The sequence below is a fragment of the Sphaerulina musiva genome (assembly GCF_000320565.1).
Source record: "Sphaerulina musiva SO2202 unplaced genomic scaffold SEPMUscaffold_5, whole genome shotgun sequence".
NCBI lineage: Eukaryota > Fungi > Ascomycota > Dothideomycetes > Mycosphaerellales > Mycosphaerellaceae > Sphaerulina > Sphaerulina musiva.
The window spans coordinates 1,362,290-1,383,938 of record NW_016017387.1 but is presented as its reverse complement, the minus strand read 5'-3'; the positions used below and the strand labels follow the sequence as shown (position 1 = coordinate 1,383,938).

The 21,649-nt window shown below is 52.2% G+C and overlaps 9 protein-coding genes across 9 annotated transcripts; 7 read left to right on the top strand and 2 right to left on the bottom strand.

Annotated features, from left to right (window-relative positions):
* Positions 1 to 94: 94 nt before the first annotated feature.
* SEPMUDRAFT_125896 (glycosyltransferase family 31 protein) lies at positions 95 to 1,733 on the top strand. Its single transcript, XM_016902018.1, has one exon. It carries the CDS (start codon positions 503 to 505, stop codon positions 1,727 to 1,729), a length of 1,227 nt encoding a protein of 408 aa, XP_016760931.1. The 5' UTR covers positions 95 to 502; the 3' UTR covers positions 1,730 to 1,733.
* Positions 1,734 to 1,968: 235 nt separating this feature from the next.
* On the top strand, positions 1,969 to 3,766 carry SEPMUDRAFT_149363 (uncharacterized protein). Its single transcript, XM_016905510.1, has 3 exons — positions 1,969 to 2,464; positions 2,532 to 2,765; positions 2,822 to 3,766. The coding sequence occupies exons 1-3, from the start codon at positions 2,075 to 2,077 to the stop codon at positions 3,503 to 3,505; spliced, it is 1,308 nt and encodes a 435-aa protein (XP_016760930.1). The 5' UTR covers positions 1,969 to 2,074; the 3' UTR covers positions 3,506 to 3,766.
* Positions 3,767 to 4,087: 321 nt separating this feature from the next.
* SEPMUDRAFT_149362 (Pkinase-domain-containing protein) lies at positions 4,088 to 6,815 on the top strand. Its single transcript, XM_016905509.1, has 4 exons — positions 4,088 to 4,531; positions 4,683 to 5,897; positions 5,959 to 6,088; positions 6,141 to 6,815. The coding sequence occupies exons 2-3, from the start codon at positions 4,859 to 4,861 to the stop codon at positions 5,985 to 5,987; spliced, it is 1,068 nt and encodes a 355-aa protein (XP_016760929.1). The 5' UTR covers positions 4,088 to 4,531; positions 4,683 to 4,858; the 3' UTR covers positions 5,988 to 6,088; positions 6,141 to 6,815.
* A 603-nt stretch (positions 6,816 to 7,418) lies between these two features.
* On the top strand, positions 7,419 to 8,114 carry SEPMUDRAFT_133451 (uncharacterized protein). The gene is made up of 2 exons (XM_016902567.1): positions 7,419 to 7,597; positions 7,691 to 8,114. The coding sequence occupies exons 1-2, from the start codon at positions 7,469 to 7,471 to the stop codon at positions 8,072 to 8,074; spliced, it is 513 nt and encodes a 170-aa protein (XP_016760928.1). The 5' UTR covers positions 7,419 to 7,468; the 3' UTR covers positions 8,075 to 8,114.
* Positions 8,115 to 8,615: 501 nt separating this feature from the next.
* SEPMUDRAFT_149360 (uncharacterized protein) lies at positions 8,616 to 10,771 on the top strand. The gene has a single exon (XM_016905508.1). The coding sequence runs from the start codon at positions 8,995 to 8,997 to the stop codon at positions 10,603 to 10,605; it is 1,611 nt and encodes a 536-aa protein (XP_016760927.1). The 5' UTR covers positions 8,616 to 8,994; the 3' UTR covers positions 10,606 to 10,771.
* A 611-nt stretch (positions 10,772 to 11,382) lies between these two features.
* SEPMUDRAFT_133449 (FabD/lysophospholipase-like protein) lies at positions 11,383 to 13,264 on the bottom strand (the record flags this gene model as incomplete). Its single annotated transcript, XM_016902566.1, has 3 exons — positions 11,383 to 12,370; positions 12,439 to 12,448; positions 12,509 to 13,264. 3 exons carry the CDS (start codon positions 13,262 to 13,264, stop codon positions 11,484 to 11,486), a joined length of 1,653 nt encoding a protein of 550 aa, XP_016760926.1. The 3' UTR covers positions 11,383 to 11,483.
* Positions 13,265 to 14,562: 1,298 nt separating this feature from the next.
* Positions 14,563 to 15,717, top strand: SEPMUDRAFT_149357 (uncharacterized protein). Its single transcript, XM_016905507.1, has 3 exons — positions 14,563 to 15,062; positions 15,147 to 15,496; positions 15,551 to 15,717. The coding sequence occupies exons 1-2, from the start codon at positions 14,855 to 14,857 to the stop codon at positions 15,485 to 15,487; spliced, it is 549 nt and encodes a 182-aa protein (XP_016760925.1). The 5' UTR covers positions 14,563 to 14,854; the 3' UTR covers positions 15,488 to 15,496; positions 15,551 to 15,717.
* A 185-nt stretch (positions 15,718 to 15,902) lies between these two features.
* SEPMUDRAFT_149356 (uncharacterized protein) lies at positions 15,903 to 16,920 on the bottom strand. The gene is made up of 2 exons (XM_016905506.1): positions 16,343 to 16,920; positions 15,903 to 16,284 (listed from the first exon to the last, which is right to left on the bottom strand). Exons 1-2 carry the CDS (start codon positions 16,739 to 16,741, stop codon positions 16,054 to 16,056), a joined length of 630 nt encoding a protein of 209 aa, XP_016760924.1. The 5' UTR covers positions 16,742 to 16,920; the 3' UTR covers positions 15,903 to 16,053.
* A 240-nt stretch (positions 16,921 to 17,160) lies between these two features.
* Positions 17,161 to 21,144, top strand: SEPMUDRAFT_117359 (uncharacterized protein; the record flags this gene model as incomplete). Its single annotated transcript, XM_016901328.1, has 1 exon — positions 17,161 to 21,144. One exon carries the CDS (start codon positions 17,161 to 17,163, stop codon positions 21,142 to 21,144), a length of 3,984 nt encoding a protein of 1,327 aa, XP_016760923.1.
* Between the last annotated feature and the right edge of the window lie 505 nt (positions 21,145 to 21,649).

Sequence of the window (21,649 nt, the reverse complement as noted above, 5' to 3'; positions counted from 1 at the left end):
GGCCGCGGCCCGCGGGCAGTGGGAAGCGGGAACTGGTTATAATAACTCCGCTGAAACACTCTGACTCTCTGAGGTTGGAGCAACGTTTGAACGTGCTTGCCACGCGTACCGGGTTTTGAACATCTCCCCTTCGTTGACTCTCTACCTCCACTGACATGGGCGTCCGCGCGTGGAGTCTCTAGACAAGCCTTGTGCGTGCCAGTGGACGCTGGGATCAGACATGCTCGAGGCGCGCAGGTTCTTGGCAATTATACTAGCATTAGTCTCGCTTCTATGCCTAGGAGGACTCTGGGGTGCTCGCTACCCATATTCGACTCCTGGTGTGGTGCCCTTGGTACCGGTTCCAGTAAACGAGCAAAACCGCTGCCCGACAATCAGCGAGCTACAAGATCACATCACGCTGCCGAACACTTTCCAGTATGGCTTCCGAAAGATCAGAAGCAGGACTGCAGAGACGCCTTCCACGCAGGGATCTATTGTCAGGCTGGATCAACAGGACTTGATGCCAGAATTGGTCACTTTCGACACTGAGACGTGTTCTACCTTGGAGAATAGTGATCCCTGGGGTCACGGCGAAGATGAAATCATCGTGGACTCTTTTCCTGCAACTGCATATAACGTGGATCATTCAACACTCTTGCTTGGTGTCTCTACATCCCTTGAGCGCCTAGAAAATGCCATGCCACAGCTGACGCAATGGCTGAGCGGAACCAACGCCTCTCTGGTGGTCAATGTTGCCGACAGTGATGGCAACGACGGCAACATGAGCATAATCCAGGACAAGATGATGAGTTTGGGGATCGAAGTCACTCTGCTACCGAATGCGGACGATGCTCAGCCAAATGGCAGGAGAAAGCCTGACCGCCATGGTCAAAGACACTTCAGTATTGTAAAGCAGCTACAGCGGCAGCGAGGACCACACCACAAATGGTTCGGGATCATTGACGATGATACGTTCTTCCCTTCCTTGTCAGCTGTTATTACTGCACTGCAAAAGTACGACCCTGAGCAGCCACACTATATCGGCGGTTTGTCAGAAGACTTGAATACTATGAAAATGGAATTTGGGTACATGGCATATGGTGGGGCAGGTATCTTCATCTCTGGACCACTTCTCGACACGCTTCTGGAGCACTTCGACGAGTGTGTGAACCTAGAAAACGAAGGAGACATGATCTATCGAGAGTGCGTGTACAGATACACGTATCCACCCGTACAGTTGACCGTACTGCCTGGCCTGCACCAGCTGGACTTTCGAGGAGATGCGAGTGGGTGGTATGAAGCCGGACCCCATCCGCTTTTGAGCTTGCATCACTGGAACAGTAAATGGTTCTACCTATATCCCATCCACTACGGGTACCTCGTCTCGAAGACCTGCGGTGAACCATGTTTTCTGCAAAGATATCGCTTTGCAGATGACGCGATCCTCACAAACGGGTACAGTGTGGCGCAATATCCAGGAGGTGTTGACCACTTGGAGCTGGAGCGTGTAGAGGCGACTTTCATGCACGACGCGAAAGATCCCGACCAGTGGGAATTCAGCTTAGGCAGACTTCGGCCCCGGCTGAAAGCCAGTGAGAAAATCAGTTGGCGTCTGGAGTATGCCGTGGAAGAGCAGGATGGGAGGATTCGTCAATTCTACATCTATCGTGCCGGGAATGCTGTATTTGACAGTGAACGGTTGAAGCAGAATGTCACGGGCGTTCTCGAGCTGGAGTGGATCAAATAGCCGATCTGGTGTAATACACAGGTGTATAATTACTGTATAAAATCAGTCTATTCTATCAGAAGGAAGGAGAGCGGCACCAGGCAGACGCGTCGCGTCTGGAAGCGCGTACTACCTACGTCGAGGGCACTGGTGACATCACCATCGTGTGGACGCGTTTTAATGGCGCTCATCACAATTGAACTTCCATTGAAAAATCGAGCGATTTGCCTCTCATCTCCATCCTTTCCCTTACACTTCTACTGAGAAGAGGCTGAGAGTACTAAACCTTCCGGTCCTTTGATAGAATCCTCACTACTCACCACCCCCAGTCTCAATCACTGCCGAACCAACAAATAAGCCCTCAACATGGCTCCGAACCGATCAACTCCTAAGAAAGCCACGAATGGCACAAAGCGCAAAGCCGATGATCAGACCAGTCCAGCTCAACCGGAGCGCCCTCAAAAAGACCAGAAGACGCTCGAAGAGACTCTCAAGCCTACTGAGGGTGTGGATGATGAAGGTTTCGACGAGGAGATGAAGGACGATGAGCCGAATCATGCGCCGACCACCAAGAGCAAAAGCGAGGAGCAGCAGGGTAGCATTGAAGAAGAGGTGAATGCTGGTGATCAGGTCGAAGAACCTCTTGAGCAGACTGAGAATGAGGAGAGTAAGGAGCAGCAGGAAAAGAATGGGGACAAGAGTGCATTTGACGAGGTCAAGGCAGATGAGACTGATGGGGACACTATGAGCGTAAAGGTCAGCTTCAGCTTTCATGAGATGATATGTTCTCGATTGATAGCACGTGCACTGACCATCCGTGCAGGATAAGAGTAGCAAAGAGGCCACTACCAATGAGGTGAAGGAAGATGCGATCACACAAGACTCGGAACGGGAGCAAGCACAGCCATCGAACGTGCTAGAAAAGGGAGTCATTTACTTTTTTACGCGTGGGCGCGTGGGCGTGGAAGATCCGGACAGTGTTCAAGACATTGCTCGCAGCTACTTCGTGTTGCGTCCTCTAGCCGCTGGCGCAAAGATAACAGATGGATCGGTCCAGGTAGATCTAGCCTCTTCCTGCGCTTCCTTCTACAGACACGGCTAACTTGGTGACAGGACATTGGCAACAACCGCCTCATTGCACTGCCCAAGAAAGTATTCCCTAAGAATGGTAAGGATCGATTCATGGCATTCGTCGAGAAGGAAAAGGCGACGATGGCCACTCTCAAGGAGGAGTTCTTCTCCGGATCTTCCTACAGCACCAAGACTGTTGGTACCCGCCACACGCCTGATATCACACCACTGGGCGAGGGAGTGTATGCCATCACTTCCACCGGCGGCGGTCAAGGCACGACGCATCTTGCGTACATGCTCACGATCCCATTCAGGGTCGGCGAGGTGCAAAAGGACATCGGTCTCGGGGAGAAAGGCAGTTTCGTCATGAGCTTGAAGAATCCAGAGTCTGGTGCTCCTTCCTACGCTCTGCCCAATACTGCCGAGTTTCCCAAGGAGATCATCGAAGAGTTTGGTGGTCGCGGGTGGATGCCAATTCAGCCCAAGCACCTCGACTATGCGAACTCGGCTTTCTTGCTGATAGGAGAGGACTTCGACTCTAGCAACAATCTTGAACCAGCTGCAAAAGATGAACAGAACGATGATAAGGAAACTCCCCAAGAGGAGCTCGAGAAGCTTGAACAAGAAGACGAGCAGCGCGTTGAGAATCTTCGAGGCGACGACACGATCTTCGCTGATCTGCGCATTTCATCCCAGGAGTATCCCAAGGTGCTCACGACCTGGTGAATCTTTCTGAGGTGATTCAAGAAGAGACGCCATAATTCAATAGAGCGAGCGAAGCGAAGAACCTGTTCCAGCTGAGCACGAAGTTTATCCAGATCTGTATATCATTTTGACCGGGCAGTTGAGCAACAGGAGACGGGAATGGCGCTGTCTCACTGCAACGCGAAGTCGGAGGCCAGGCGAATTGGGCGCCAGTCCGCCAGAGGAGGTTTGTCAGTCTGCAGCTATACCCAACGAGACCATGTGAAATAGAAAAGCCGCGAAGGTGTAGGCGCTCAACATGAAACATCAGCGCGCTGTGCCTGCGGGTGCCAGTCGCGTCTCACCACATGGCTTGCGATCATTTTGATGCTTGCACGCTGCCGTCGTGGCTTCGACACCAATCAGTGGCCAGAAGCGTGCTTTTGCTTGTCAGCAGACTAGCGAGCGAGACCCGCACAGCAGCGAGAGTTGCAAGACCCCGCCAAACAGTGGTAAGGTAGACCTCTCCGTAGGGATGTGTACCCTGGCCTGGCGCTACCACGACGAGCTCGGGGGCGTCCACACTTCATCAGGCACCTGGTCTATCCTGTCTATCCTGTCGTCCATTCTCGTGAGATTCTTGTAGAACCCGACGCGGAAAAGCACCATTTGTTCTGACCATCCAACGTTCCCGGGGACTTGTTGGACCAACTCCCCTTTCCTTTGCTTGTTGGACACTTGACTCAGTAGCGCAAGCACCCTACGTCACGCTCAACGGCGGCTAGAGATCCGTGCTAGGAGGGAGTAGTGAGTGATATAGATCTACCCTCTGCTGCGGGCGGCCGCATGCTGTTCGACAGAGACAGCAACTCCGTTCACCGTGCATCAAATCGGCAACCCCTACAGTCCCCCCATTATCGACCCGCCTTCTCCTACACCCGCCCTCTCCATCTCTCTCTCTCTCTCTCGCTCTCCCTCTCTCTTTCTCTCTATCCTGGACGACGACGGCGATCCAGGACCCACTACGATCCCCGTATTAGACCGCCGCGAGCTGGATTGGCAGCAGAGGTGCGTATCAGAGAAGCTCCAATCCTCTGCGCTGTGGGGCATGAGGTGGCACGTGGCAGATGTGCGAGGCTGCGTTGCATTCCGCAGAGGGACAGAGGCCCATTGTTGGATGATCATATCCGGAAATTTGGCTGACGCTGTGTCACAACAGAAAGCAGGAACCAAAAGAGTCCGAATCGAATTGATCAGCGCGGAGAAGGCTCGCTCGAGAACAACAATCGCACCCTCCTCCGAACACCACTACCACCATCACCACCACCACCACTTCCACCTACACCACCTACACCACCGCCCACGTGAGGCAATAGCGACGGGCCGGCCGAAAGCATGTCTCGCCAACCGCAGCAACAGCAGGGCGGCTCGCGGAAGATCTCCTTCAATGTGTCGGAGCAGTACGATATTCAGGATGTGGTGGGCGAAGGCGCATACGGAGTCGTCTGCTCGGCGCTGCACAAGCCGTCAGGACAGAAGGTGGCTATCAAAAAGATCACGCCGTTCGACCACTCCATGTTCTGCTTGCGAACCCTGCGCGAGATGAAGCTGCTCCGCTACTTCAACCACGAAAATGTCATCTCTATCTTGGACATCCAGAAGCCACGCAGCTACGAGAGCTTCTCCGAGGTCTACCTCATCCAGGAGCTCATGGAGACCGACATGCACAGAGTCATTCGCACCCAAGAGCTGTCCGATGACCATTGCCAATACTTCATCTACCAGACACTACGGGCACTCAAGGCCATGCACTCAGCCAACGTCCTGCACCGAGATCTGAAGCCTTCGAACCTTCTGCTCAACGCTAATTGCGATTTGAAAGTCTGCGACTTTGGCCTTGCGCGATCCGCCGCGAGCACAGAAGACAACCAAGGGTTCATGACGGAGTATGTGGCGACGCGCTGGTACCGCGCGCCGGAGATCATGCTCACGTTCAAGGAGTACACAAAGGCCATTGATGTGTGGTCGGTCGGCTGTATCTTGGCCGAGATGCTGAGCGGGAAGCCACTGTTTCCCGGTAAGGACTACCACCACCAGCTTACGCTCATCCTGGACGTGCTGGGTACGCCTACGATGGAAGACTACTATGGAATCAAGTCGAGGAGAGCACGAGAATACATTCGCAGTCTGCCGTTCAAGAAGAAGATTCCGTGGACTGCCATGTTCCCCAAGACCTCAGACTTGGCACTGGACCTCCTTGAGAAGCTTCTCGCTTTCAACCCGGCGAAGCGCATTACAGTCGAGGAGGCATTGAAGCACCCATACCTGGAGCCCTACCACGACCCCGAAGACGAGCCCACGGCAGACCCTATTCCGGAGGAGTTTTTCGATTTCGACAAAAACAAGGACAACTTGTCCAAAGAGCAGCTGAAGCGTGAGTGGAATACTCGCCAAGTACTGACAGCACGCATGCATTGCTAACCAATGCAATCCAGGTCTGATCTACGAGGAAATCATGCGGTAAACTCACGAGACCATCCCCTCCAACCATCTATCTACGAATTTTCTTTTATTTTTCTCTCTATTCATCTATCAAAAGCTGCCATCTACTACAAATCTACAAAAGTATTACATATCGCTACCTCCTTCACCACTGGTACTAATTGATCTTCTGCAGAGACCACTTCATTGCCGCCCCGATGCAGTACGACCGGCGCAACAGCACTCTCATCGACCCAGCATCATCACCACGCAAGCATTTCAGTCCTCCCATTTCTCTTGGTGACGGCGACATTCCCATTTGTTATGACAATGACGATGATCAAGACGACTCCCACGACGATTCTGGTGCCCATGGTACACTCTGGAAGGGCCGGCAATGCTTTTCACGATGACATGTGGAGGATGCGGCAGTGAGTGAAGATGGAGATTGTGCAGCCTGTACGCCTTGGTATAAGACTTTACTTCGCTGGCTCTCCTGATGAATCTGCCGTGTCCTCTGTTTTTGGGTGGTGTTTTAGGGTCACTGGGGGACGCGAGTTGTGGTGGATGGAGGGGGCTTTTGCTTGGGAGTATCTGTCGATGACTGTTCCCGGTAAATGTCACGAGCGATGGCAAGTTAGATGCATTGCATGGCGCTTTTTTTTCTTTTCTTTTCAAGAGGGAAAGGACGTGTGGATAAGCTACGAAAGAGCAACTGAAGAGGAAGTAAGCAAGCAATGATGAATGAAATACGGTTGCTGCGTACGCTAATACAGATTTTGATAACCGGGCATATCTCAATCGCTCCGAGGGGGACTTGCTCCTCTGGGGGAAATAATTGTGAGCTTGTTGTGTGAAAGTTTGGTTCGTGAGGGTAGGGTATTGAGACTCGTGGCCTTGGCTGGCGATCTTCCTATCTCTGTCCCAGACAAGTCTTGTATGCCTTCCAGGTCTTTATCATCGCCCAATACAGAGGAATAGGTCGTTGTCAAGATGACCTTTCAAGAGAGCATGGAGGTAAAACTTCGTGATGATAATAAGGTACATGTAGGTACCGAGTCAACCTGACTTCTTCAATGCCGATAGTCCTATTTCTGGTTCTGGACGTCTTCCTCGGCCCAATAAGGTTATACAGTCGGGCAGTCAGTCCCCTTCTTCAATGCCGATGGTTCTATTTTTTCTTAATCCCAGACGTCCTCTTCCTCGGTTCACAATGAGATTCATCTGTATAGTCTAGTCCACTGCCGCATGGTACCGACGACGACGGGTAAGATGTAGGTATTCCAGACCTGGCCTTTGTCCCTTGTTTCTTTTTTGGCAGCACCCAGCAGCCGTGCTTGGGAACCGTGATGATTTAGTGACGTACGTGACGAATATCGTAGGTTTCAATCGACGGACATGGAAAGGTAGCAGCAGCTACATATAATGTAGTCGTTCATCCTTCTTGAACTACATTACATTGCTTTGCTTTGCACACTCACAGAGGAAGAAAAAATACCTAGTACAGTCAGCAGTCTTGTCACAATGGGTTTCGATGAAGCAGCTTTCGACCGGGATATCAAGGATGTCCACTTGATTTACGACTACGATGCCCAGAACGTGAAGACGGGCGAGCCAGAGAAGTGGAAGTATGAGATGTGGTTCTACAGCAAGGTGAGTGACAGTCTCTCCTCGAGGCCTCCGAGAACCATCATCCATGTTCTTCTGACGATTTACTGAACCCATTCTTACTATCATGAAATATAGACCCGCATCGTCTACGCCATCCACGGCGGCCCCATGGCCGGCCGCAAAAACTTCCAAACCGCCGAGTACCAATGCATCCGGCCCGGAGAACTCTGGCAGTGCAACTGGCTCGAAGAGACGGGCACCATCTGCAGTATGGTGTACGATATCAAACAAGGACGTATTACCACTCTCTTGGGCTTCTCCAAGGGCCATTGGGAGAAGGCGGAAGAGGCGCATGGCGATAAGCGCAATCCCAAGGACTTGGAAAGATGGCGCGGATTGGCGAAGATTGGGTCTTCGCAGACGGATAGACATATGTTGTCGGAGCAGGCGATCATCTCGGAGTCTTTTCGTGGAAAGGGCGAGTTGGAGCCAATTGAGGAGAGTTGGCCGACTTTGTAGGGGAGAGCGTATAAAGTATATACCATATGGGATAGAGGATACAACATACAGCGTACTTTACAACTGTACATAACAGTATCTTTTCATTGCACCCATTGAGGCCGGGAGGATTCAATTCCAACAGTGCGTGTCTTCACCTCCCAGTGAGAAGAGTTCTGAAGTTGAGATGTTACCAGGTAGCTTCTTCGCTTCGTCTCTCGTGTGTAGAAGAAGTTTGGCGTACAACTAACTTCCAGTGTACATGTATACATAATATCGTACACTCGATTGCTGCAATAAGAGTGATGGTATTGGTGCACATGTCACGCTGTGATCCGCTCGTGCCAAGGCGATTGTCGATGCCGATCCAGACCCATCTCCTCCCTCCTCTCGTTGCGCTCGTGGAAGTTCTCACTCTTTTGTTTATTACTTAATTATTTAATTATTCATCCTTCACCTCACTATCCTCTCTCTATGACCTGCATACCAATGTCCTCTCCCTCCAACTTCGTACAGCACGCGTAGTGACTTCTGTCGTGGCGACCCGGTTTCCGATCGGCAAGCGCCCTCTCGCGGCGCCTAAACAGCATCCTCCATGCAACACCAGCAGCTTGAAACACCCGCTATGCGTTCCCCTCCATCCATTTTTAAGCCTCCAGCCCGTATATGCTCGACACTGTCGACACCGTTGGCGCACGATGCATCGATGTAAGTCGGCTTGTGGTAAACGGGCGTCTACGAATGACCAGTCCATCGCAGTCGTGGTTCCATAGGCGCCTCGTCCCTTGATTATTGTTCTACTAACATAATGGCAACTCCATCGCCTGTACACAACTTCATCTCTGGGAGCATCCTCCGTGCGCTGCCTTTGGCAATCTGCTAGGGTCTGGTACCATGTTATTAGCGTGCGAGACACTGATGAACCATCTACAAAAACCATAATGCAAAGGCGTCAACATCCTGCGCTGGACGAGGACAACGACGACGACAATGATCAGGAGTTCTGGGAGCAAATATGGAGCGAACAGACGGTGCCAAACGACAGCATGGGGGAGCGCGTCTTGGCTACCACTACTGCTGCTACAGACTCGGACGCGAACATTGTATGGTCCACGGCCTATGTGACTGTCTATGTGCCCACATCGACCCGATATATCTCGGTGGCGAACACTTCATCATCATTATCACCATCAACATCATCATCAGAAGTGGCATTGTCAACTCCATCCCAAACGGCGCGATTTTCGTCGACACCGATTGTATTGTCTCCGGGAATCTACTCGGGGCCTGCAAAGTCTACGAGCAAATCTCCCAGGGTAGTGCCAGGATCCTTGGCCACCAGCTCATCAGATTCAGGACCTAGTAAAAGTAGTGCTACATTATCACTTCCGACCGACAATGCACTTTTGAACGCAACATCAAGCAGCAATGCAACCATGGGCAGCATCGCAGAGTCCATGCCGTCGGGACAAAAGCGTGCTATCGTAGGTGGTCTATCGGGAACCATTGCAGGCCTCATTCTCATAGGGCTCCTCATATTTCTGGTGCTGCGCAGACGGCGAAAGCAACAAGAAGCACGCGACTTTGACGAAGACTCCGTGAGCGAGAAGGGAGCCTACTCCTCTGATGTCGTGCAAAAGTGGGGTGGTATCGCCACAGCTACTCCCATCGGTCGAGGCTCACCTAGAGACTCCCAACATCGACCTTCAAGCGCGACCCAGATAGCCGTGGACGAGGAGCACCGCATTATCAGAATGAGCACACGACACTGGCCTCGGCCGTATGCCATGGGAGAAGGCGAAGGCTATAGGGAATCAGTGCCAACTGGGCAGCTCCGTGTCGTCAATCCGGACGTGATGAGGCCAGCCACACCGCGAAGGCCCTCTACCGAGACAGTGGCCAGCTATTTGCGCAGGCAGCAATCGGCCTTAGCGGCATTCTCATTCGGCCTGCCCAAATCCGCCAGGCATTCGCGAATCGAGCAACTTACACGCGCTGGACAGACACCAAGCACCACCATTGCCCTCGTGGATCCGAGTCTGTCGCGAGAATGTGTCGTAGGCACGCCCTCATTCAAGTCCTTTGTTTCCCTGGGATCTTTGCCTACAATACGACAACATCCACCCGAAGATCCCTTCCTTACTCCTCTCCCGGAATGCGATTGCGACGCATTACCACCACTACCACCACCTTCGGCAAGAGGCACGCAACGACGACCGAGTGCAACCCCTCTGCAGCAAAACCCTGCAAATTCGACGAGCAGGACTCTCAGTCAACGCGGCTATAATCTTCTTCTCCAACCCTTCCGACCGAAATCTAGCAATGTGCCCACTGCACAACAGAAGCAGAAGCAAACATATATTTCTTCTCCGACTGACTCATGTCCCCCCTCTTCTTGTTCTTCTTCTCCTTCTTATATTCGAATGTCAGGACGAAGCGATCCTTTTGATCTGGATCACCCGAGCGTCCGCGGAAGCCACATTACCATTACTATGACGGGAGCGGGAGGAGGAGGAGGAGGAGGAGGAATCTCACTATATGAAGGTACCTGATCAACAAGAAAGGACTTGGATCTTGTAACCCATGCATATGTATATCGGGCTCTCCAGCCCTCGGAAATGATGTCTGACGAAAGAAGCAAAGAAATATGATTGATTATCTACATGTAGCTAGCTGGCTAGCTGGCTACTGCATTACATGAGCCTAACCCAGATACCCCCTCCGCACAGGATGTTTTTTTTTTGACATTGTACGAATATATGCTATACTTTGTTACGTTATTGTGCTTGGTTTCTTTCTCCTCCTCTTCTTCTCTTCTCTTTTGATTTGTTTTTGAAATGAGAGAAAAAAATGTATTGAGCGAGGTAGAATTGTTCTAACTGACTAGGAGGATTGTATGGATCCATGCAGGGAGCGAGAGGGAGATGGAGAAGGTACATGTATATACCTACCTACCTCAGGTATACCTATAGACCGGATTGACACAAAGTTCTTCTCTGCCTACCTGTGAGGTAGGCATGTACATACAATCCTTCCTCCCTCCCTTCCTTCCTTTCGTTTTTCGTCAGCGATGATCAATTTTTATCCGAGTTGCTCTCTCTTTATTTTTTTTTCTCTTCTCGTCGTTGTCGTCGTTGTCGTTGTCGTTGTTGTAGAGTTTTTTTTTCTCTTCCCTGTATCTCTTTTGCCATATATAGAAGCCGAATGGTAGATTGCTCGAGCTATTCCACAGAGATTTCGGGGTTGAGAGGCTCTCTTTAAAGACCTCTGGATTGACATGACGAACTGACATGGGACGAGCCGAGCGCAGAATTTTTGATTGGTTGATTGATCGACTTATATTGGTGGGATATATCATATATCTTCAAGTTGAGTCTCATATATCTTCTTCTTCATTCTTCTCATCTTGCTCGTAAAAGCGAGTGGCTTCTCAAGTCCACTTTTTTTTCCCGACAAAAGTCTCCCATCTCGGCCCACCCAATTCCTCTCTCGCACGTCGCTGCAATACCAATTTCTGAGCCGCTTGCGTCAGCATCGTGCTGGGGGGAGCGTAGGAGTCAATGTCCTTGTCATAAGGCCGAGTGAGATACTCTTCTGTAATCTCTTCCATTTTTGTCAAGCTGGCGCCACCTGGGACAATTTGTTCCTCGCCGGTGGTGGGGTTGAACCATTTTCCGCGATCCCATGCGTCCAGAGGCATGTCTTCGAGGCCGTGGGAGACGTTGAGGCGTTTGTACCAGGTGTGTTCGCCTTGGGCGTATTCTCGCATGTGCTGATGTTGTCTTTCACCTTCGGTGTATTTGATTAAGAGGTTTTGTAATACTGCGCGTTTTTCCATGAAATCGTTTACGATTTTCATGCGGCCGAACCAGGAAGGCCAGTTGGTGGCAAAGCCATCTCGTGCTTGATTGGGTCGGCCGGTGCCTATGGATAGCATCAGAGCGGGTTGCTTCGACTTGCCTTCGTACAGTGCGTGGAATTCGCTCAATGCGGCTGCACTGGGATTGTTTTCGCGAATTCCGCCGTCTTTGAAATGTCTTTCTCGCTCGATGCCCAGATCGTCAATGGTGGTTTGCACCATCTGGAAGTAGAACGGAGCGGCGGAGGTGGCGCGAGTTACCTGCCAGATGGGTATGGCGTCCGCGCCTTCGTTGTATCGTGTGATCCAGTTGGGAGTGGACTCGCTGTAGAAATGTGGATATGACCGTAATAAGTACGCTTCGTTGATGTTCTCATTGTGTGTCGCTGTCAAACAGCAAGACTGGCATACGCGAGGCAGGTCCACGTCGAATGGAACAGGCTTGCCCATGTCATCTACTTTGAGGGGAAGTGTCAGCGATAGTGCTCAGGTAGTTTCATTTTGGCGTCTTCTTGCCATCACGTACGCTGATTTGTCTGCAATGGATGTATATCATTCCCATCACAATTTTCGTGGCTGTAGCATCGGCTGCTTACGATATCTTTCACTGCTTGTTCGAGGGGTTCGTGATGATACTTCGTGCGGAGGGGTACTGAACTGCGCCGCTTGCCGAAAAGGTCATCACCCACCTTGCGGTACAGCTCCAGTGCTTCGGTGACTGTCATTCGTAGACGTCCCAGAATGGTCGCAATGAGGCCGCCTGTCGATGTGCCGTACATGAAATCAAAATAGTGGCAGGGCAGCAGTTCTTCTTCTGTCAGAGCTTTCTTCCTCGAGAGGTTGGTGGTGAGCTTGTCTTGCACAACTGTTGTTGCAGCTGCTTGGGGAGCTTTCACGATGTCTGGCAAGTTGGTGTTGATGCCATGCAAGTCGGCAACGTGGTATATATCATTGTCGCGCTCGTCACCAGAGCCGTGTCGACCACGGAGGGCCCCAGCCTGCGCTTGTTCGTCGTTTTCTGCGCTGTAATACGATGTCGGTGTATCGGCTCGCATCTCCGTTGGGCTGTCCGTACGAATATTCACTGTTGAGTGGTTGTCATAATACTGTTCCCAAATCCAAATCTCGTGCATCAACGCTTTTAATATGATCAGACTGCTGTATCCTCTAATCCCACCGCCGTCACATGTCAATATACAAGGATCCCATGCGTCTAGAATTCCTCGTGCCCAGACTCTTCCTGCTTTCTCGGAATCACGTCTCTCTTCTCTCCTGGGTACACTTGCGGCTCGCGATGATACTCTTGTCGGCGACTCTTCTGGAGCAGAGAGCGATGCATTGCTCGCCTCCATGTCTGGGGCAGACCCCAGGAGTGCCCACGGCTTGAACGAAATTGCATCCACTTTGTCACCGCCCTTGAGGGCAAGATGCTACACCTCTTGGGGTCCGCAATTCTATACAGTCTGCCTGCGTCTACTTCTAGTGCCTTGGTCGATAGAAGCTTCGTGGAGAGATGTGTATCCAATCCGGGGATGTCACTTTCAATGATACCTAGTGACTCGATTGTTCTGCCTCGCCCCTCCTCTTTCTATGCGTTGTCTTGAAGTCGAATGCCTGGGCGTACCACGAGATCAGGTGGTTTGTCGGAAAGCGTACTGATTAGGAAAATGAGCTGGTGGAGCGACTGCGTCGTATATCAAGTAAGGCGAGGTAAGCAATTTCGTCTAAAGCGATCACATGGGACAAGAGCTCTTGAAGTATCGAGGGTACTTGTAGCAGTGGACAGGCGGCCTTTTTTGAGTCGCGTCGTCCTGTGATCCGCCCTCTTGCTGGCGGCGGAGCTGCAGATGCTACGCTAACCCGCTGTGCAAGACAGAGAAAACAACCTATTGACAATGCCTAGTGGGGGCGAGTCGAGCAAACATGCGCGCCCTTCGTGGGAATGAGAGGACAGAACCCCCAGAAGCACTCACATTCAGCCTCGTGACGGCCTCGCGCCCCGTTGCTATGATCTTCCACGACCCGCACCGCAGGATGCATTCTATCCTCCGAAGGGCTTAGTTTTCGGTAGGTGCACAGGTGTGGCTCAGGTGCATATTGCGCAAGATGAGCTGATGGCTGCCGAGACTGGAGGAACATACACCAATTGCAAGCGAAATATGCAGTTCGGGTCCTTCTGTCAATATATCTGAGGCTTGCGATAGGCTCGTTTCACAGTGCCTTTCTGTGCGACCCAGTGTACCATTCATCAACCAAGCCGAGCGAGCCTTGCAGACTGTGCCTGATCCTCCCACTGGATCAGTCTTCGCAATTGGCTCCATTCCAGGTAGTCAGGCTCGACCAAAGCGTGACTTTGTCTTTGCAGTACGAGTAATCGCTCTGGAGGAGTAGCTGGTGTCTTCGCAATGATGGGAGATGTAAGTGGAAAGGGTATGTTGTTGGCCACGTTAGGAGGTACCTCCGTAGGTTATGTTCGGACTCCAGGTGGAGATCAGCGGGAGTGGCGCAGCACATTCACTTCACTTGGCCCGCGCGGGAGTTAGTGCCAGACCTAGTAGTACTTCTTAACGAGTGACTTCTACAGTCATCTGCCGCATCTGTACGACAGATTAGATCATCAGCCTGACCAGTCTCGATCACATCCTCAGCCCGCATTGATACCTTGCTTGCCTGACCTTTCAGCTGACGGCATACCTGAGTCCTACAAAGCGCTACAGGCGCACGCCCAACTCAATCTCCGTTTGCTCGATTCCTAAGTTCCGCGCATCTGTCTGACGCAGTCGCCTTCTCCTTGCCCTACCACGAGACTTGCTCTCTCAACAACAAAAACGAAGCCATCGTCTTCGAGCCATTGCATCCATCGTGACTCACTTGCCCATCTGCCCGCCCTTGCCGGGAGGCCGCAACAAAGGCAGAAAAAGGTCACGCTTGCAGGCGGAGAGATGGCGACGACGACACCGCAAATAGACACGGGCGGAGGCTCTACTACCAGGAAGACAACGTTATTGACAGACTCTACGCACAGCAGCGCATCGAGCAGTGCCTCGCGATATGCACTCGACGAGGGAGACACGAGTCCTATCCTCCTGTACAAATATAGAGGGGGCTTACAGACGTCAAGTCAAAAAGACCTATGCGCCTGGCTAGACAGTAAGCAAGCCGCAACCAGTCTGTTTTCTGTGACAGGCCCATCGAGCGCTCAAGACGACTGAGTACTGACACGATGCTTTGCAGAAGACGAGAACTTCCGCGTTACAAAGAAAGAGATTCCGCGACTTTCATCCTACATCGAAGTGAAGCGCCACGACCTCTTCCTCCCCAACGAACAGCGAGAGTTTCGCAACACACCAAACTATGACAGTAGCCTCGCTTCGGTGAAACTGCCTACGTCAGTATACTGGAGTCGCCTGATCTTGGGAGGATACGAGAACCTCTATATCGTGAGCCCTGAAGGTTCGCCTGCGAGTAGCGTTGCGGATGATGAGAGTCGGAGAACGAGTCCGACGACGACTTGGGGGCAAGATAGTATCGAAGATGTGCATATTGGAGCGCCGCAGGACGGGAGCGGTGTGTAGTCATATTTCGTATGTTTCCTTGGGGAATATGCAGTGAGTTTTCACCAACTGATGGTACAGTTGAGTTCAGATGATGAGCTGGTGAAGCCTTGGGAAGGAATGTCTCTGGCCAGCAGCATTATGAGTTTACGACAGAACGAGCGCGGACACAGACGTAATGAATATCTCTGATACCTCGAGATCGTCGTCTTCATGATTACATACATGTACTTCAATTCCCCTGCCGGACTAAGCCTCCGGAACTCTCTGGTTGTCATGGCAGATTGGTGCAAGCTTATCCGCCTGTCAGTCCTTCAACAACAGTCCTCGCTGGTTCCCAAGTACATGTCGGCAAGTCGCTGCCACTCCTTGGGGTGTATGCTGCAATGACATACAACATAACTATGCGCTATCAACCATGTATACGTGGCTACCGGCGAGATATCGTATCGTAAAGATAAATGGTAGCCGCTCTTTAACGAAGTATCGTCCGACGAAATTGTGAAGTAGAAGTACAGTGTATCTCCATTATAATGCATGTGCCGCTATGCTGTCGCGCTCAAATCCAGACATTGAAAAGCACCTCTTCAAGAAGGAATACCAAGAATGGCCAACTTCGTGTGCTTCATCGGTGGCTCTCCCTCCTCATAGTGCAACCGATCACTCTCCCAAGTGATATTGTTGTAAGCATTCATCACGCACCCCACAGTGTTGAAGATGAAGAACAACAAGAACACGAGCCAGTATGCCAGATCGTCGTAGCTGTCCCGCTGAACATATGCTTGAATGAACGTGGGTAAACAAATAATCGCGGTGACCTGTGCATCCATTAGCATCTGCATGATGACCAACCACAGGAACTCAGTTCTGACTCACAATCATCAACCTCTGTAGCCTGACAGAGAGATACAAATACTGTTTTCGATCCTTCAGATTCGCCTCGTCTCTCACCCAACTCGCCCTCTGCGCCATCAGAACCGCAGTCTGCAGCCAAGCCGTAGCCCATAGCACCAGCCATATAGTCGCGCAGGCAATGAAAGAGTGCGAGAAAGTCTTGTCATAACTTCCCAGAGCTGCAGATACGATGCAGAAGATCCAAGACGGGATTGTGAAGCAGTAGAAGAGAACGGCTTCTTGTTTGCGGCCCAGCCCCCAGTGGCGTATGGGCTGGAAGTAGGCATGAGCGGCATGTTGTTCTGCAGTCTCTCCAGGGGCCGGACCATGACCGTCAGGGTGCTCGCGGTGGTACGCTTGTGCTTGTTCGACCGTTGCCATGATGGTGAGAGCGGATGATGGGGGAGAGCGAGTTATTTATGCTGGGGAAGCGTGCTTTCGGGATTCGCGCCTGGAGACGTCGTCGAGAAGGCACTCCTGAGATTCTCTGTGCCTTTTACGTCTTGTTTGCTCACTCTGTCCTGTGATATATCTTTCCGGCCTACCCTGTCTGTCTGTCGGTCTCTGTTCCGGATGACGCAGGGTGTGATGTCTTTGCCCAGGAGGCAATTATACAGCTCGCGTCCTGGAAACAGCCGAAAGCTGCCGGCATCCCTAGCGCTGCAGATCCCTGACTTTCATGTTGATATGACGGGACATGGGAGTAGCATTGCATTGCATTGGACCCGGTCTCTCTGCCCACACACTGCACACAGCAACGACGATGCCGCCAACAGCTTCCTCCATCTCGCACGAAGACGATGGGGCAGAGTTCCAGCCAAGCTCATCCCCCACAGCAGCAGATTGAACTCGCGGGGACGCCGACACCTGATCTGAGCACTGTTGATGCTGACGACGACGCGCTATCCCAGCCCGCAGCGGTAGAACTACAGCCTCCGAAAGTCACCAAGACAGCACCCGCAAAAATACGACCGAAAACGACCAGGAAGCGCACCAGTGACAACACACAGCGACGACTGCGCAGTCCGCAACTTGCTCAGATCGAGGCGTCGGCGGAAATGAGTGAAGAGGAGCTACAACCTCCACGCAAGAAGCGAAAATCACTTCCCAAAGCAGCTCGCATTGACGACGAAGCGCAGCAGGTAAAACAGGAACCTTTCAGTCCGTTGCGCAAAGCGAAACCGCGCGCGCAGGGACGCTCGCGTGCAGTCCCATCGTCGCCGCCACAGGTTGTTATCTCTACGAGCGAGGTTGAGGTAGCAACGCAGGCGCAAGCTCTCAATGATCCGGTTGGTGCGCTGCAGAGACGATTGTCTGGAACGAAAGAACAAGCTTCGCGTGACGCGTCGAACATTACGGCCGAAGGCCAAACCCCTCTGGCTCAGCTGCAACAGCCGAGCAGTGACTGGCTCTTTAAGACTGACGAACCTCTAGCGGAGGCCACTGCATCACAAGAACCAGCTATCGTTGTGGGCATGAAGGAGCCGGTGAAAGACCACGGGGAGGTACAGCAACAGAACGATACGCCGATGCGACTCCAAGGTGACCCAAATCCTGAGCAGGACATCATGGAGGATACCAGAGGAGATGAGATGAAGACTTCGGACACGTGGCCAGCACATCTGGTGCCGGAGCAGCACGAAATCGCAGAACGATGCCAACAGCGCACGCTTACTGTCGGCGATTTGGAGATGGAGCAGCTATTCCAACACCCAATGAACAGATGGGAGCACCACGAAAACTCTCGGAAAGCGGCCCGCAATGTCTTGAGAGGACACATCGTGAATTGGGACCTGGAGCGCTGCGTGTACAAAGGACTGGCCAAGTATGTCGAGGACGAAAATGGCGAGGTTACTATTGTCTATGCTGCGAAGGGCGAAAGGTTTCCAACACCGCACCACTCTAAAGCCGCGAAACGCGAGGCAAAGGCCACGAAAAGGTTTTTGCGAAGCACTCGGGAAGCTCTTCACGCCTCCCTGGTCATGAGTGAGCTTGAGGCTGAGAAGTTCGCCAACGAGCCCGCTCTTGATGATACTGCATCCGACCAGGGCCTCGAATCGGCCGAGGCATTCGATACAGCGCAGTTGACCAATTCTAGCGGCGGCGCAGAAGCAGATGTCATTGATGAAGCTACCAGGGAGGACGTGGAACTAGTTGAACCAGCCGAGCTGAGGTATACCGAGCACGACGAGAACGAGGGAGTTATTATTGAGGAGCAAGCAAATGATGAAACGCTTGATATTCACGAACGGAAAGAGGCTCTCCGGGAGGGCCAGGTTGAGCCCGAGATTGAGACGATGGCAGATAACGCAAGACTGGAGGCAGAAAAAGGCCCTGACGAAGCAGAGGAAGGGGAAGGGGAAGGGGAATCGCAAGAGCAGGAAGTCGCACCAGGACATATACAGAACCGAGAGCTCGACGCAGAAGCAGAGCCAACACTTGAGGCGCCCGTTCGTGCGCAACGCCGCCGCGTGGAGATAGTCGGGGAAGAGTCTGACCTCGAGGTTGATGAAGAAAAGGTTGACGCTACTGGAGAGCAAGACGAGGCTATGAAGGAAGCCGAAACGAGAGATCGAGGACCACCAGCAATTGGGGAAGAAGTGGAAGGAGAGAATGCTCATTGCGAGACGACAGCGAAGCGACGGCCCAAGTCTCGAACTGTCAAGCCGCAAAGTCGGAAGGAGAATAATGCAGATCCACTCATGAAACGACAGAAAAAGGTCAAACAGGTGTCTACCTCCAGGCCTGCACCTGCACCTGCACCTGCAATGACGAGTGAGGAACAATCAACACCAGCAGCACATGCCCCCATCCCTACACCCCCACAATCTCAAAATACGCAACAAGGCCACACCGGAGCTCCACATCCTACGATGGCACAAGTGAAGGACTGGCTTGTAAGTCAATATGAAGAGCCACCGCTCCCACCAGACGAGCTGGCCGCCAAGCCTGCCAAGACCGTCGCCCGAAAGCGAAAACCAAAATCTTCAGATGACGACGCAGAATTCAATCTGCCAGAAAGCGAAGCAGCACCAGAAGGCGATCACGACGTTGCGGCCACATCAGCTCCACCCAAGACCAAGAAGAAGAGAGCCAAGAAGACAGATCACACTGCGAAGACTGATATGTCTGAGAATATTGAGGATGTGTCTCGGCCTTCCAAGGCCAAAAAACGGAAGTTGAACGAAGCTCAGTCTGCCGAGCCCAAACGCCGGGTGACTATGAGCGGACCCTACACGCACGAAGAACAGGAAACGGCCGACAATATCTTCATGAGGGTGCTGGATCGGGAAGGTCTACATGAAGCTGACCTCATTGCACAAATCAAGAATTGGAAGACATGCTGTGTCAGCTTCAAGACAGCCATGTTCGACGCATTCTCGGATCGCACAGTGGACTCTGTTCGCAAGTTCTGTCAGCGTCGATGGCACGGTCAACAACGTGGTCCATGGACGCAGGAAGAAGACGATGCACTGCGAGCTGCGCACGCAAGTCAGCCCGGAAAGTGGACTGTGATCAGTGATTCCGTTGGCAGGTCTGCTCAGGACTGCAAGGATCGCTGGCGAAACCACCTTGAGTTCGGCCCCAAGACGGTGGGCCCGTGGACTGTGGAGGAGGAAGAGAAGCTCATGGCGGCAGTGGAAGAGTGCATTGACATCATCAAGAAGGAGAAAAGCGACGACCTTGGGCTCATTCAAGACCCCGAGCGCCTGGCAACATTGGTCAATTGGGGCGTGGTGTCCCAAAAATTCCATGGACAACGGTATCCGGCGCGTTGTCGCGAGAAGTATGCCAACATGATTGCGCTTGGCAGAAATAGGACTCACAAGCGCAAAAGCGGGACTAGCAGTTTGGAAAATCGAGGCGATGAAGATCCACGCCATATCCTCAGCGCCAGACGTATCGTGGACGGGTTCGAGATTGGAGACTACTACGATGTGTTCGTCGAGATACATTCTTCATTCGATGATCCTCACCAGCACTTTCGCGACGACAAGCATATGATGTGGTCTATTGTGTCGACGAAAAACCTGCACAGCCGCTTTGCTCTCTACTCGAAACCCAGCTGCTTGCGACGTGTCGCCTTGGAGCGAGCCATTGCGACGTGGCCAGCCAATAATGCCAAGATCAGGAAGAGACTCGCAAGGGTTGACACCATGCCTGCGAAAGCTTTAGTCCTAGCAGAGTGGGTCGAGAAGACCAATGCCGGACGACTTGATAGTATGACAAGAACCTACCGGCCGGAGCTGATCGGCAAGAGCAAGGAAGAGCTGAGTGAAATGAAGCAAGCTCGCAAGAAGGAGTACTTACAGAGGCGCAAGAAGTATGATAAGTCAGAAGCCTATGTGCATGATTCCGAAGACGATGAAGTCGATGGAAACGATGAAAACGATCCGATAGACTCCCATGAGGCTCACGTCCCATCTGCGGTGCTCAACGAGGGCGAAGACGAGACACCCAGCGAGGATAGCAACGAGGAGGATGAAGATGAGGCGTTGACTGCGAACAAGGAAAGTGGCGACAACGAAGAAGAAGAAGAAGACGATGGATTCTCCGAGGTCACGCAGGAAGTTCCAGCTTCGCAGTTCTTACCTTCGCAAACTCTACCTCAGGACGATGACATTAGAATGGCCGATGTTGAAAGTTTGCAAGGCACGCCCAATATCAGCCCATCGGGCTTTGTCAACAGACTGAAGTCTAGTGGGAGCAGTAGACGCAAGACGGTTGGCTACAGCAAGAAGAATGCATTCAAGGCAAAGCCACTCCGGCAATCTGGCTTCTGAAAAACGAGTACATGATGGCAATGATGCAGGACCGGCAGGGCGGTATTTGTTCACCGACATGCACCAGATGCAACAGAGGCTGCGTCCACAATGTTACGAGTTACGAACTACTTACGACCTCCCACACACACACACACACACACACACACACACACACACACAGGACAGAGATCGATAGGATGCCTATGGACATGAGGTAGTAGTGTACAGTCTCGAGATTACAATATCCATGTGGACCGCTGATCCATTATTGCCTGCGCCGGCGTATACACACCATGACCATTCGAGCCATCGCATCGCGGTAGGAAGGCCGTGAGAAGTCGTCATCAGTCCTGCACGATAGACGAGGCTGCATCGGTCGCCCCGCCGTACAAGAAGCGCTTGACTCCACTTCCCGTGCAAGCCGCAACGACGAAAAGAAGCAGAAGCTGCAGAAGGACCTAACATTTCAGGTTAGTAGGCGGGGGCGTGGGAGAGTCACTCGAGGAGTCACTTATTTAGTGCC